The 12500-nt window shown below is 50.2% G+C and overlaps 1 protein-coding gene across 1 annotated transcript in view; it reads left to right on the forward strand.

The window, feature by feature from the left end:
• Positions 1 to 245: 245 nt before the first annotated feature.
• Positions 246 to 12500, forward strand: part of vcanb (versican b) — a gene marked incomplete at both ends in the record, with an annotated part of 17028 nt that continues 4773 nt past the window's right edge. The window contains 11 exons of the mRNA XM_080529515.1: positions 246 to 309; positions 872 to 991; positions 1034 to 1315; positions 3247 to 3421; positions 3589 to 3716; positions 3869 to 4162; positions 6769 to 7467; positions 10215 to 10381; positions 10546 to 11890; positions 12048 to 12161; positions 12392 to 12500. The exon at positions 12392 to 12500 is cut by the window's right edge and continues 5 nt beyond it. Of these exons, the coding sequence (XP_080385641.1) occupies positions 246 to 309; positions 872 to 991; positions 1034 to 1315; positions 3247 to 3421; positions 3589 to 3716; positions 3869 to 4162; positions 6769 to 7467; positions 10215 to 10381; positions 10546 to 11890; positions 12048 to 12161; positions 12392 to 12500 (3497 nt within the window). The remainder of the gene's footprint in view (positions 310 to 871; positions 992 to 1033; positions 1316 to 3246; positions 3422 to 3588; positions 3717 to 3868; positions 4163 to 6768; positions 7468 to 10214; positions 10382 to 10545; positions 11891 to 12047; positions 12162 to 12391) is intronic.

The raw sequence follows: 12500 nt of genomic DNA on the forward strand, positions 1-12500 counted from the left end.
GCTTGCATTATATACCCCTACTAGCCTACTTGCGTGTGTGTGTGTGTGTGTGTGTGTGTGTGTGTGTGTGTGTGTGTGTGTGTGAGTCCATGTGCCTGTGCGAAATGAGATATTGTATGCACAAGAATTTCCCTCCTTCAGAATGAATCCTGAATGATATCATTACAATGATATTATAGTTTGAATATGATAGCCTTGATGATAAGTTCTGTGTGTTTTACATATTTTTCACAGATTGTGTAGAGATGATGTTAAACATCAGGCACGTGCTGTGGCTGGTTTGTTTGGGTACCGGTTTTGCTGAACAAGGTGAGTCTTGCTGGAAAATGATGGTTATGTCCCTCTCTCTATTACACACACTCTGACACATACACACACACACACACACACACACACACACACACACACACACACACACACACACACACACACACACTGGATCACTGTCTGAGAAACTGGAAACTGATCATTAGTTTTACACAGGAAGCAGAGAGAGACATTTTCAGCTCCATTCATTACCTCCACACACATGCTTTCACTAACCTTTATCTGAAAACACACACACACACACACACACATGCTTTCAATCACAGGCATCTAGGGTATAGTTAATCATATACTCTGCAAGTCATTCATTCTCTAAATCCATCCGTGTGTGTTCTCTGCCAGTTGGTGGCATTCAGGTTACCTGTACAGAAATCAACTCATGTATTGAAAAATCCCTTTTTCCTGTGACCATGACACAGTCTTTTGGCAGTGAAATATTGTTCAAATATTCCGGACTATTTATCAAAGGTTTACATTTATGAATGTAGTTGTTCTGAGTGGGCTTTCTCTAATGACATTGACACAGTTCCTTCTGTGTTCCCAGACCCAGCAGCATGGAGGATGACGTTGGAGAAGAGCTCTCCCGCTCACGGTTCACTGTCTGACAGAGTTGTGCTGCCATGCCATTTCTCCATCGTCCCAACATCCTCCGACACCCCCCCACGCACACCTACACACACTCCCACTGACATGCCTCCCTCCCCCACACCTCACACGCCTCACACCCCTAGCCCCGAGGACCAGCTCAGGATCAAGTGGACCAAGCTGGAGGAAGACGGGGAGAGGGTGGTGCTGGTGGCTCAGGGAGGAGTGATCAAGATCGGGCATGAGTACAAGGGCAGGGTCTCTGTCCCCAGCCACCCCCAGGCAGTAGGGGACGCCTCCCTCCTAGTAGTCCGGCTCAGAGCCAGCGATGCTGGGCTCTACCGTTGCGAGGTCATGCATGGGATGGAGGATAAGCAGGATACGATCCACCTCAATGTCAGCGGTGAGGGAAACAAACACACACACACTGGTTTTGGCATAGATGACTATTTCTTATGATGACTGATGGAAAATAGATGATTCACTTACTTAGACAAATGTATATGTAAGTCACTTTGGATAAAGATGTCTGCTAAATGCCAAAAATGTCAAACGTACACACACACACACACACACACACACACGCACACACACACGCACACACACACACACATACACACACACACACACACGCACACACACACGCACACACACACACACACACACACACACACGCACACACACACACACACGCACACACACGCACACGCACACACACACACGCGCACACACGCACACACACACACACACACACACACACACTCTCTCTTGGTCTCTGTTAGCCCCACATAACCCACCTTTTAAAACTTTGTCTGTAACTTCAATCACTCACTGTTGCCTCCGTATTGTCCTTCCTGTGAGTATACTAAGCCCAACGGACCTCCATGAGGTGATGTCATCAGCCCCGGCGTAGTGATGTCATCAGCCCCGGCGTGGGTTATGAAATGAAGTGCACTAATAGAATGCTACTTGTTTGATCCCCCCCACACTTGTTAGGGAGACGTTAGCTGCCGGCTGTGACAGTAGTGGTGCTGGTTGGTGTCATCAGCCCCCCCCCCCCCCCGCCCTCCAGCCTGTTTACCTTTGATGGCTGGAGGTTCAGGCTGTGCCTCGTCTACTCGCCAGTGACCTCGCCTCTGCTAATGCCATCACTGGCACAGTGTTGTGGAGCATGACAGTTGTATCCCCGGAGAGTCATAAGATCTGTCTAGCTATGTATGTTACCTGCTGGTGTTCTCCTGCACACCCCCATCTGCCTGACAGTTGGGGTGGGGGCGTGGCTTCTCAGCTTGCAGAAGACACCCAGGTACCCGCTTAGGTCACAGCAGCACGTCAGCTCCAAGCTCTGTTCTGCTTGTCCAGAGAGACTCCTATAGAGACTCAGGCAGAGTGTTGTAATGGCCTCAGAGCAGCTGGAGTTCCACTTGATGATGGACCACGCTTTAGTGAGTGTTATCAGCTGATGACTCCTAGATAAAGAAGGATTTGATGGTCAAATCTGTCAAATCAAGAAGTACATACGGTATGTGAGGAAACTGTTCCTTCAGTTCACTTCCACTGGGCCCCCCCCAACGCAGATGCAGTAGAGTACACTTGAGATGTTTTACGGTTTGTAATCTTAACTCCTCACGGTTCCTCTTTCAGTACAGCTTGAGCTCATCTCAGTTTAAAAAAACAACAACTCTTGTCGTCAGGGAGTTTTCATTGCCCGGTGTGGTTCCTGCGGGGGGAATGGCTGGAGGACAGTGTGTGACTGTGGCTGGCTATCATTAGACAACAGAGACCTCTAATACTGCACATTTACACAGATTCCACATTAGTGGTGAATAACATCCTCTGTTCACTTTGCTCATACACAAAGACAGGCTTATGAGTGACTTGTAACCCTGCCATTTCACTGCACATCAGTCTATTCACATATCTCTTGTGACTGTGCCAGAAGTTCCGAGTTGAGAAAGGATAACCACTCATATCAGGTTGACTATAAGGGCCATTCACGGTAGGAGACAAACAGCCTCACAGAGCTTCAGGATGACAGCTAAACTACCTCACCGCTCTGTCTTCTTCTCGACCTCCTTTGCATAATTGCAGACGGAGTTCATGTTACATGGTTGTTTCAGCTTCCCCACTTGAATGAAGTTACTGTTTCCTCCTCCTCCCGTTCACGGTTTGCCTTTCCACTGTGACCACCGCTTGCTCTTTAGAGGGTCTTTTGGCTTTAGGAGTTGTCGTGAAACACTTTGTGGCAAATACTCATCTGTGAAAAAGGACTGTTCATATCAAATGTGATTGATGGACTGACTGATGTCTTGATGGTCTCCCTGTCTTCTCCAGGTGTGGTTTTCCACTACCGGGCAGATACCAGCCGTTACACTCTGGACTTTGCTGGCGCCGTGGCCGCGTGTCGCTCTGCTGGGGCCACCATCTCTACAGTGGAGCAGCTGACCTCTGCCTTTGAGGATGGACTGGACCAGTGTGACGCCGGCTGGCTCGCTGACCAGTCCGTCAGGTGTGTGTGTGTGTGTGTGTGTGTGTGTGTATGTTTGTGTGTTCAGTGTGACCCTTGCTTTCAGGCCAACCCGATTCTCAGATGTGTGTCTATTGTCATGTAAACTAACGATCTTTCCACAGTTCCACAGAACAGGAAGTTTTTCATGTTCTTTCTCTTCCCTGTAGGTACCCAATCACACAGCCTCGTCCTCGTTGCTCAGGCGATAAGGAAACCAGGCCAGGGGTTAGGACGTATGGGCTCCGGGACCCTAAAGAGAAATACGATGTGTACTGCTATGTGGACAAACTGCACGGTATGTGTGTTTGTGTACAAGTATCTGCCTGCTTCCATGACACCATTTTTTGTACTCCTGAGATCAAAAGCAAGAGTTCATCCATGACTAGGTCCTTATACTACATAATGTTTCATTAAAGTATTGTAATACTAGTGTATATCTCCCCCTAGGTGAGGTGTACTTCGCTCCTATCCGCTATAAGCTGACATTGCGTCAGGCGCGGCGTGAGTGTGAGAAAGACGGGGCGGTGTTGGCGTCCCCGGGGAATCTGTATGCGGCCTGGCGGGCCGGTCTGGATCAGTGTGACTACGGCTGGCTGTCGGACGGCAGTGTCCGCTACCCCGTCGCCACCCCCCGCCCACAGTGTGGAGGCGGGCTCCTAGGGGTCAGGACTCTGTATAGAAACGTCAACCAGACTGGCTTCCCCAAACCTACTAACAGACACGGGGCTTATTGCTTCAAAGGTAAGCCACGGCTTCCTCTTTCAAAGGTATGACATTATGTTTTAACAGTACAGTACCACTGCAGTAATACTGCTGCTCCAACCTGACTCTGTCGACACACAGTGAAGCCCTTGGGTGAAACCCACCCTTTCTTCTGATTCGTTGGCGCAGACAGGACTGGGGCAGACCTTTTTCAGGGTCATCCTATTTTCTTGCTTTTTCTGTTCCTCTCTTCTCCTGAGTCTCTTCTGCTTCCATTCCAGACTTGGCAGGATCTCTCAGATTCATGCTGCTTTGCTTTCTCCCAGGGTCTGTAAGTTATGGTCCATGTGTGTATGAACTTTGACCCAGTTTTGACTTCCTGCTGAGGGTTGTCTAAACACCGCCTGCCTTGGGGGACACCTCACTTCTCTGTAGAGAAAAGAGGGAAAACTAGAGAGAGAAAGAGAGGGGGGTGGGGGAAGGGGGAGGGTGATGGGAGGGGGAGGGAGAAAATCTAAATTTGGTGTTACATGAAAGTAACACTTCCATAAAGAGCTGTTATAGCGATGTTGCGTTGGCTACATGTGTGTTTGCACAGTGAACATCGTCACATCTGGAGGGACAATGGCCCACTCCCTTCCTCTCCGTGCCTTACTGCGGTCTGCGACACCACGGCTAGTCTGAAGTCACAGTTTCCTAAACACTGGATCATCATGTCTGCTGTCCCTGCACGGTCAAGAACATGGGTCGACGTGTTGTTGACGTCTTGTTCCACAAGAACTCGGGGGAGCTGGGGAACGGGTCACACACACAGCGCTCTCCAGTGTAGGAAACACGGATGCTGAGTGACCCACCAGACAAGTGGCAGAGTGGTGTTGTTGTGAGAGGGAGGAGAACGAGTTCTGCAGAAAACAACCCCTAACAGCAGAAGAATAAACTCCCTCTCTCTCCTGTTTATGAAGCCGTGGGGGTTTTATGAGGGGAAAACCCGACTCAGACTCTCGTACACAGATACAACAAGAGAGAAGCAGGACAGGTCCCTAATGCACCACAGCTGGACCCTGCCCAAGGAGAGAGGGAGAGGGAAAGGGGAGAGAGAGATAGAGAGAGAGAGAGAGAGAGAGAGAGAGAGAGAGAGAGAGAGAGAGAGAGAGAGAGAGAGAGAGAGAGGAGCGAGGGAGGGGTAGGAAATAATACAGGTGGAACTGCGCCAAAAGCATCATCATCATCATCATCATCATCATCATTTCAATAGATTTGTACACCTATAGCCCTCTTTTTCCATGGGACAAGTTAGCCACGCTTGTGAGGCGGTGCGTTCGTTTAAGTGAATATGAAACCCGAAGACCAGATGATGTGATGCATTACATACTGTAACACTGTACAGCACCCTCTGGCAAGTGTGTAGGCGATGTATACTGCTCTCAGAGTCTGCTCATAGAGGTGACATGGCTACAGTACAGTATAGGGACAGACTACCGCCGCCCAGCCAGATGGCTACGGCTCGCCAAACACATGACATCATACCTGGGCTGGGCTGGGCTGTTCTGTGCTGGGTCGGCTCCTGCTGTATGTATGGTCGCCTCTGCAGTGTGAATGACTCCAGCTACTCCCCTGAGTGTGTCTCTGCTCAGAGCCTTGAGTTGTGCTAGTTCGCTATACGTGCCTCTGCTCACACTCGGAGCGAGGGAGAGAGGGAGAGAAGGAGAGAGGGAGAGAGAGAGAGAGGGGCCCCTCCATCCATACGTATCCCAGCCACTCACCTCCAGCCAAAAAGAGGGGAGGGGAAGGGCCTCGATGGGGAATATACATTAAAGAATTATGTCAGTAAAATGTTAAGTGTTTCAGCTAGCTGCAATCTCCCATGAGACAAACTCAGCAGCTAGCCCTTTACAAAGGAGCATTGTGTGTGTGCATGTGTGCGTGTGTGCGTGCGCACACCCAAGTATTCCTTTTTGTCTGAAGGTAGATATTTCATAGTTTTAGAAGGGGTCAGAGAGGTAGCTTGGTGTTGACATGCCACTACTCTCACACAGCCACGTCACAGCACTGTCGTGCATGAATCTCAGTGTTAACATGCCACTCACGGGAGGGCTGTGTTTTAGTGCAGGTCTTGGTGTAGTATGCTCATGTTCCCTCATTTTCAAATGTTGTGTGTGCGTGTATGTGTGCTGTGGGTTTGGTGTGTGGCGTCTCCCCATAGAAGTGGATGGTTTGGGAGTTGGCCTAAAACAGTTTTAACACTGTTTGGACATCTATATCTATAAATAACACTCCTGGCAGAGTGCAGGTCTGTTCTGCCTATGATTATTCTGACACCGCTGGCAATCCAGCTTCCAGGACTGACAATGGTTTATTCTTGACTGGCTGACTTCACTTTAAAAACATCTAAAGTTGTTGGATTTCCTTTTACAGCCTGCTGTGAGCTAACAGCATCCTGACCACTATGTTTAGCGTTGACTATTATGATTATATTACTGCGGTTTAGAACCACACTGACCGGTCCTAAAACTGCACTTGATTCTTCTTCTTTAGTTCTGAATACATTATTGTGTAGCTTGATGGTCATTGAAGAGAACATGTGATTTCTGACATATTATGTACTGTATTTCCCCCCTGCTAAACATGTCTCCTCTCCTCTACAGCTGCGGAGCCTGAGCCCACCACGACTGGACCGGCAATGACCACACAGGCAACGGACAAACCTCTCACACACACAGAGAGACCTCGCACACACACAGATGGACCCCACCACAGACCACATACAGCTACAGACAAACACACAGACTCTCCCTACCCCCCAGCCTCGGTGCCGCCCACCTCCTTCCCCGATTACGATGTAGGAGACTTTGACAAAACCCAGGTCGAGTCAGTCCCCAGGGGAGACCGTCCCCTGTTCCCCCTGCCCTTCGCCCCCCTCCCCACCACCCGTTCTCAGTTCCCACACCTAGACATCGCCCAAGGGAGCGGTGGGAGCGGGGAGTGGACCACCAGTGGTGGAGAGGGATCCAGTGAGGGTCAGGAGGAGGGGGTAGTAGTGACCCCCACACACCCAGGGGTGCAAGGCTTCACCGCAGGGCCAGGGCAGGAGGGTTATCCAGGGTCGGTCATCCCAGAGGCAAGCCACCCAGACAGGGCCGGACACCCAGGACAGCAGCCTGCTGTGGTGTACAAAGAGGATGGTACAGGACCCGGAGTGTCTGCTGGAACACCGATCGACCACCGACCTGCCGCCACAGACTCATATGACGTTGACCAGTCAGAGGCCATCTCAGGGCAGGCCACGGTCACCAAACCACCTTTCCACATCGTCATCGTCAACGTGATGGAGGCCAACCAATCCGGTAAGAGAATACTGCTGGGAGACGATATTATTGTTGATTATCGTGATTTGATTATGATCTCACCTTTATTTTTCAAAAAAAAAAAAAAATCCTGCTGAATGTCTTCATGTAAAGTCAGTGTCTGGTCCTGTGTGTTGAAGCTCTGTTGGGTCTCCAGACAGACGTCTACTGTAGTGGGGCAGAGTGGTGTGTGGCAGACCTTGTGTGTAGCATGGAGAGGCAACAGACAGTAACCACTGTTACAGCAGGGCTTCTGCTGGACAGCTGTGTCCTCAACTGACCTCCCCAGTCACATCAGGCTGTACAGTCCATCTCCTTGCTGGATCCATATTTCCATCTTTCCAGTCATAAATATGATTTAAAAAAAGAACGAAATTAGCTCCCTTGTGTCTTTGGATGAATGATGAGGAGTCAAGGAAGCAAAGGTTGTGAGGTCATGATCTATCAGCCCCACCCCCGCCCCTGTTTACTGCAGAAACACACATGCAGGGAGATCAGAGCACAGCCGTAATTCGATGAGAGCTGTATGAGTGTTCTACTGTCGATTCCATGACTGTTCTTTTGTGTGTTCTACAGGTCTGTATGTGCTATGAGAGTTATATGTGTGCTGTAGTTCTACACTACATATTCTATGTGTGTTCCACAGCATGTTCTAGGAGGGTTCTTTCTCTGAGTGTTGTCAGTAAGCCTGGGCTGGTTTGTGATTGGTTGTGTCTGTGAGAACCGTTCAGTGTCACGATGGCTTGGATCAGCTGTGTTCTGTGTCGTGCATTACGGCAGTCAGTGCCTCCAGCAGCAACACATGGCGGCAACTACACAAGACTCTGCTCTTGATGTCTTCTCATTGTTTGTTGTCGTCTTCGTATAAAGACGTTGGTTGCTTCATCATTATCATGGGCATGCCATTTACAAGCAAGCTGACAGGACCGGTTTACATGTAAACCGATCTGCAGAACCAGATGTGGAAACGTATGAAGTCATTTTTTTCAACATCTCTGCTCTGCTTGGCCAAGCAGCCATTTTTCCAAGAGAAGCATATTGCGAAGACATCGTCACCGTCTTTCAGATGGTTCACAGACAGCTGTGTTGGCTAAAGACAGGATTCTAGCCCTTCTTTTAGACTTCCCTTCATCTTATTTCTCTCTCTCTCTCTCTGTCTAGTTGTCAACCACCCACGTACACACACCACACATACATCAAGCTGTATCCGTTTATTGGTGGTTTGATGGAGTGACAGCTACTCTCCCTGTGTAAGCAGGCACTCTGAGCACTCAGCACAGAACTCTGAGTAGAGAGTCGGAAACAGAGACCAGGCTTTCTTAATCACTTTAACTGCCCCTCTGCTATGGAGAGAGAGAGAGAAAAGAAGAGTACCGGTAGTTGGTAAATTGCCGGCGTGAACGTTGGTCTTTCTATGGATACTGACTCTGTATTAGTCAGTGGGCTTAACTTTGCATTATGATCACTCCAGCTCTCATACATTCTTACTCACTGCGGCTGGCAAAGTTAATGCTGTAATGTGTGTGTGTGTGTGTGTGTGTGTGTGTGTGTGTGTGTGTGTGTGTGTGTCTGTCTGTGTGTGTGTGTGTGTGTGTGTGTGTGTGTGTGTGTGTGTGTTTGTGTGTGTCACAGGCTTCAGTGACATGCACACAAACACACACAAATGACCCTGAGGTCAAATGGCAAAACCTCTTTTAGATCAATCAGCGATGTTATTACTCTCAACTAATTACTCTCTCTTTCTCCCTTTCCCCCTCCCCCTTTCTCATCTGTGCTCACCCAGACTCCCCTATCTCTCCCCCCTCCACAACCCCTCTCCAGATTAGGTTACTCTGTGTGTGTGTGTGTGTGTGTGTGTGTGTGTGTGTGTGTGTGTGTGTGTGGGAGTGCATGTGGGTGAGTGTGTGTGTGTGGCATATTGAATCCCATAGATAATATGTCATAACACAACTTGGACCTCTGTTGCTGAATGGCTTAGAGCCGCTCTGTTTCTACGCAGTTTGAGTAAATTGAAACATTTTAATATGAGTCATGAGTGATGGTCAAATCCTCCTATTTCTCATATTGTACATGTATCTGATTCAGGGCCACAAAGGGACATGGATGGAGCCATATGAATGGTCTGGACTCTCTCTCTCTCTCTCTCTCTCTCTCTCTCTCTCTCTCTCTCTCTCTCTCTCTCTCTCTCTCTCTCCCTCTCTCTCTCACACATACACACACACACACTCATTCAGCATGAGAGTAAAACTCTTTATTGCCCAAAACTACCATCCATCCAGTCACGGTGTGCATGCTTTTATTTGTCCCAAGAGAAACTGCTAACTTCAGGTTAAGTACAATACGTCCAAATGTATTTCAACTTTTAGCACCCGTTCCCACAATATAGGTTCCATGTGTTCTATAAAGAAATAATGAAGACACACAAACCTGCATTGTTCCAGTCAGGCCTCTGGCAGTGACAGACCCAACCGAGATCCAACACAGAGAACCGACGATTTACCTGATTATAACATAAAAGGATCCCAACTGCCTATTCCAGCCTTTGGGTGAACATTCTTACTGATTCTCATCAATGACATCGTAAAGGGCTTCTGCTTCTTCAGTCTATATATATATCTGTTTCCCTTTGTCTTTCTCCCATGATTAGGAAATGGTTGCTTAAAAGCAGAGAAAGAATCCATGGGTAATGAAGTTCCATTTGGCCTCCCTTACTCAAACATGTGTATGTCTCTGTGTTGTGTTTCCAGTGGATGACATCCTGAAGATCCTGGGCCAGCCCTTTGGGGTAGACGGACCACAGTTCCCCATCATGCTTCCCAGTGAGCACATCCTGGGCAGTGGGGACCCTGACGGTGGGGACCCCCCTCCCATCGTGTTCCCTCCCACAATCAGCTTCATCAACGGCAAACACCAGGTCAGAGGGTCATGATAATGACAAGTATGTTTAGTATGAGGGAGGCCCATGGGCAGAAATTGGGGATGCTTGACATAAAACATTCCTTCATTAGTTCACTCATCAATTCATTCATCCATCCATCTATCCAGGGGACCCTGGTGTCAGAGCACCCAGATGTGGAGCAAGAGTCGAGAGGGGACATGTTTGAGACGGCCACACCTGACAAGCTGGGAGGACTGGGGAGAGAGGAGGAGACAACTCCCTTTGACTATGAGGCCATAGAGATCCCCACAGGAGAGACACACACAGGAGAAACAAGACCTACTGACTTACACACATTCCCAGTCTCATCCCCTGCCACCCCTGACCACAGTTACACCGGCTCCCCCCGACCCTCCGAACATGGTCTCTCCCCCTACGAGGACATGGAGGGGTCGGCAGGCCATATCACTGATGACGAGGGGGGGGTGACACACGAGGGGTCTGCAGACGACGCCCATCCCACCCCAGCCTCCGACAGCCAATCGGGAGTGGTGACGGACGAGACAGAGATCGGGGGGACGGACTTCACGACACAACCTCCGCCTCAGACACACTCGACTGCTCACACCGGCGGGGACACACACGCCGGGGACACGCAAACGCCTGCACACGCACCGACCGACGAACACACTCCCACACGGCCCGAGGCGGGAGACTTTGAGGGGTCTGCATCGGCAGAGGAGGAGGGCTCAGCACAGGAGGTGTACACCCCCGAGGTACCCGAGCTCACTCGCCTTCCGCTCCCCTCCCACACCACTCCTCACCTCCCCCTGGGCCCCGTGGCCACGGAGGCTCCCCTGGTGGGCCCTGCTGTGGAGGCGGTGACAGAGAGCCACCCCACACACTCCACCACACACCCCACACATCACATCGCTGTGGAGGCGGTGACAGAGAGCCACCCCACACACTCCACCACACACCCCACACATCACATCGTTGACCCCACACATCCCATCGCTGTGGAGGCAGTGACAGAGAGCCACCCCACACACTCCACCATACACCCCACACATCACATCGTTGACCCCACACATCACATCGCTGTGGAGGCGGTGACAGAGAGCCACCCCACACACTCCACCACACACCCCACACATCACATCGTTGACCCAGCACACCCCACACGTCACATTGTTGACCCAGCACACCCCACACGTCACATTGTTGACCCAGCACACCCCACACACTCCCCCACACACCCTACAGGTCACATCATCGACCCAGCACAACCCACACAGTCCCCACATCCCACCGACCCAACCACCCCCGACGAGGTCCTGTCCACCCGCGCCCTCCCTGATTGGGCTCTGAGCCCTGACCCCGATGCCACCTTCCTGCCTGATGAGGTTGATTACGAGGGTGTGGTCAACCCTCCTCTCCTGGAGGCCGGCCCCCCTAAGTCTGAAGGACCCCAAACCACTGGGCAGCCGGAGACAGGCACTGACACGGCATACTATGTTGAGGCCAGCACTGTGAATATCGCAGGTATGTGTTTCCCCGATCACACATTGTGATTTCAACCGATGCTTAACCCTGGGTGAATGGTTCATAACTCAGCACTGAATCATATTGGAGTGTGAAAGAGCCTTGTTTGGCTCCTATTGACGATGACCATGATGTCATTCTTTCACATGTGTCTTAGGTCTGTTGCCCTGCTCAGACAGTGTATGTCTGAATGAAGCCTCCTGCTATCGGAAAGGGACAGACAGCATCTGTGTGTGTGCACCAGGATACACTGGAGAACACTGCGAGACAGGTACAAACACGCATGCTCACACACACGCATGTGCACACTCACGCATGTGCACACTCACACAGACACACACACACACACACACACACACACACACACATTGATGATTCTCTTAGTTAGTTAGTTTCTGTGTAATAATGATATTATTATAACAAACCTGTGTGTGTGTGTGTGTGTTTGTGTGTGTGTGTGTGTGTGTGTGTGTGTGTGTGCGCGCACGCGTACGCGTATAGATATAGACGAGTGCCAGTCTAACCCGTGTCATAACGGGGCCACCTGTATGGACGGGGTGAACTCCTTCACCTGCGTGTGTCTGCCCAGCTACTCAGGACAACTCTGTGA

Source organism: Nansenia antarctica (genome assembly GCF_963989245.1).
Source record: "Nansenia antarctica genome assembly, chromosome: 4".
NCBI lineage: Eukaryota > Metazoa > Chordata > Actinopteri > Argentiniformes > Microstomatidae > Nansenia > Nansenia antarctica.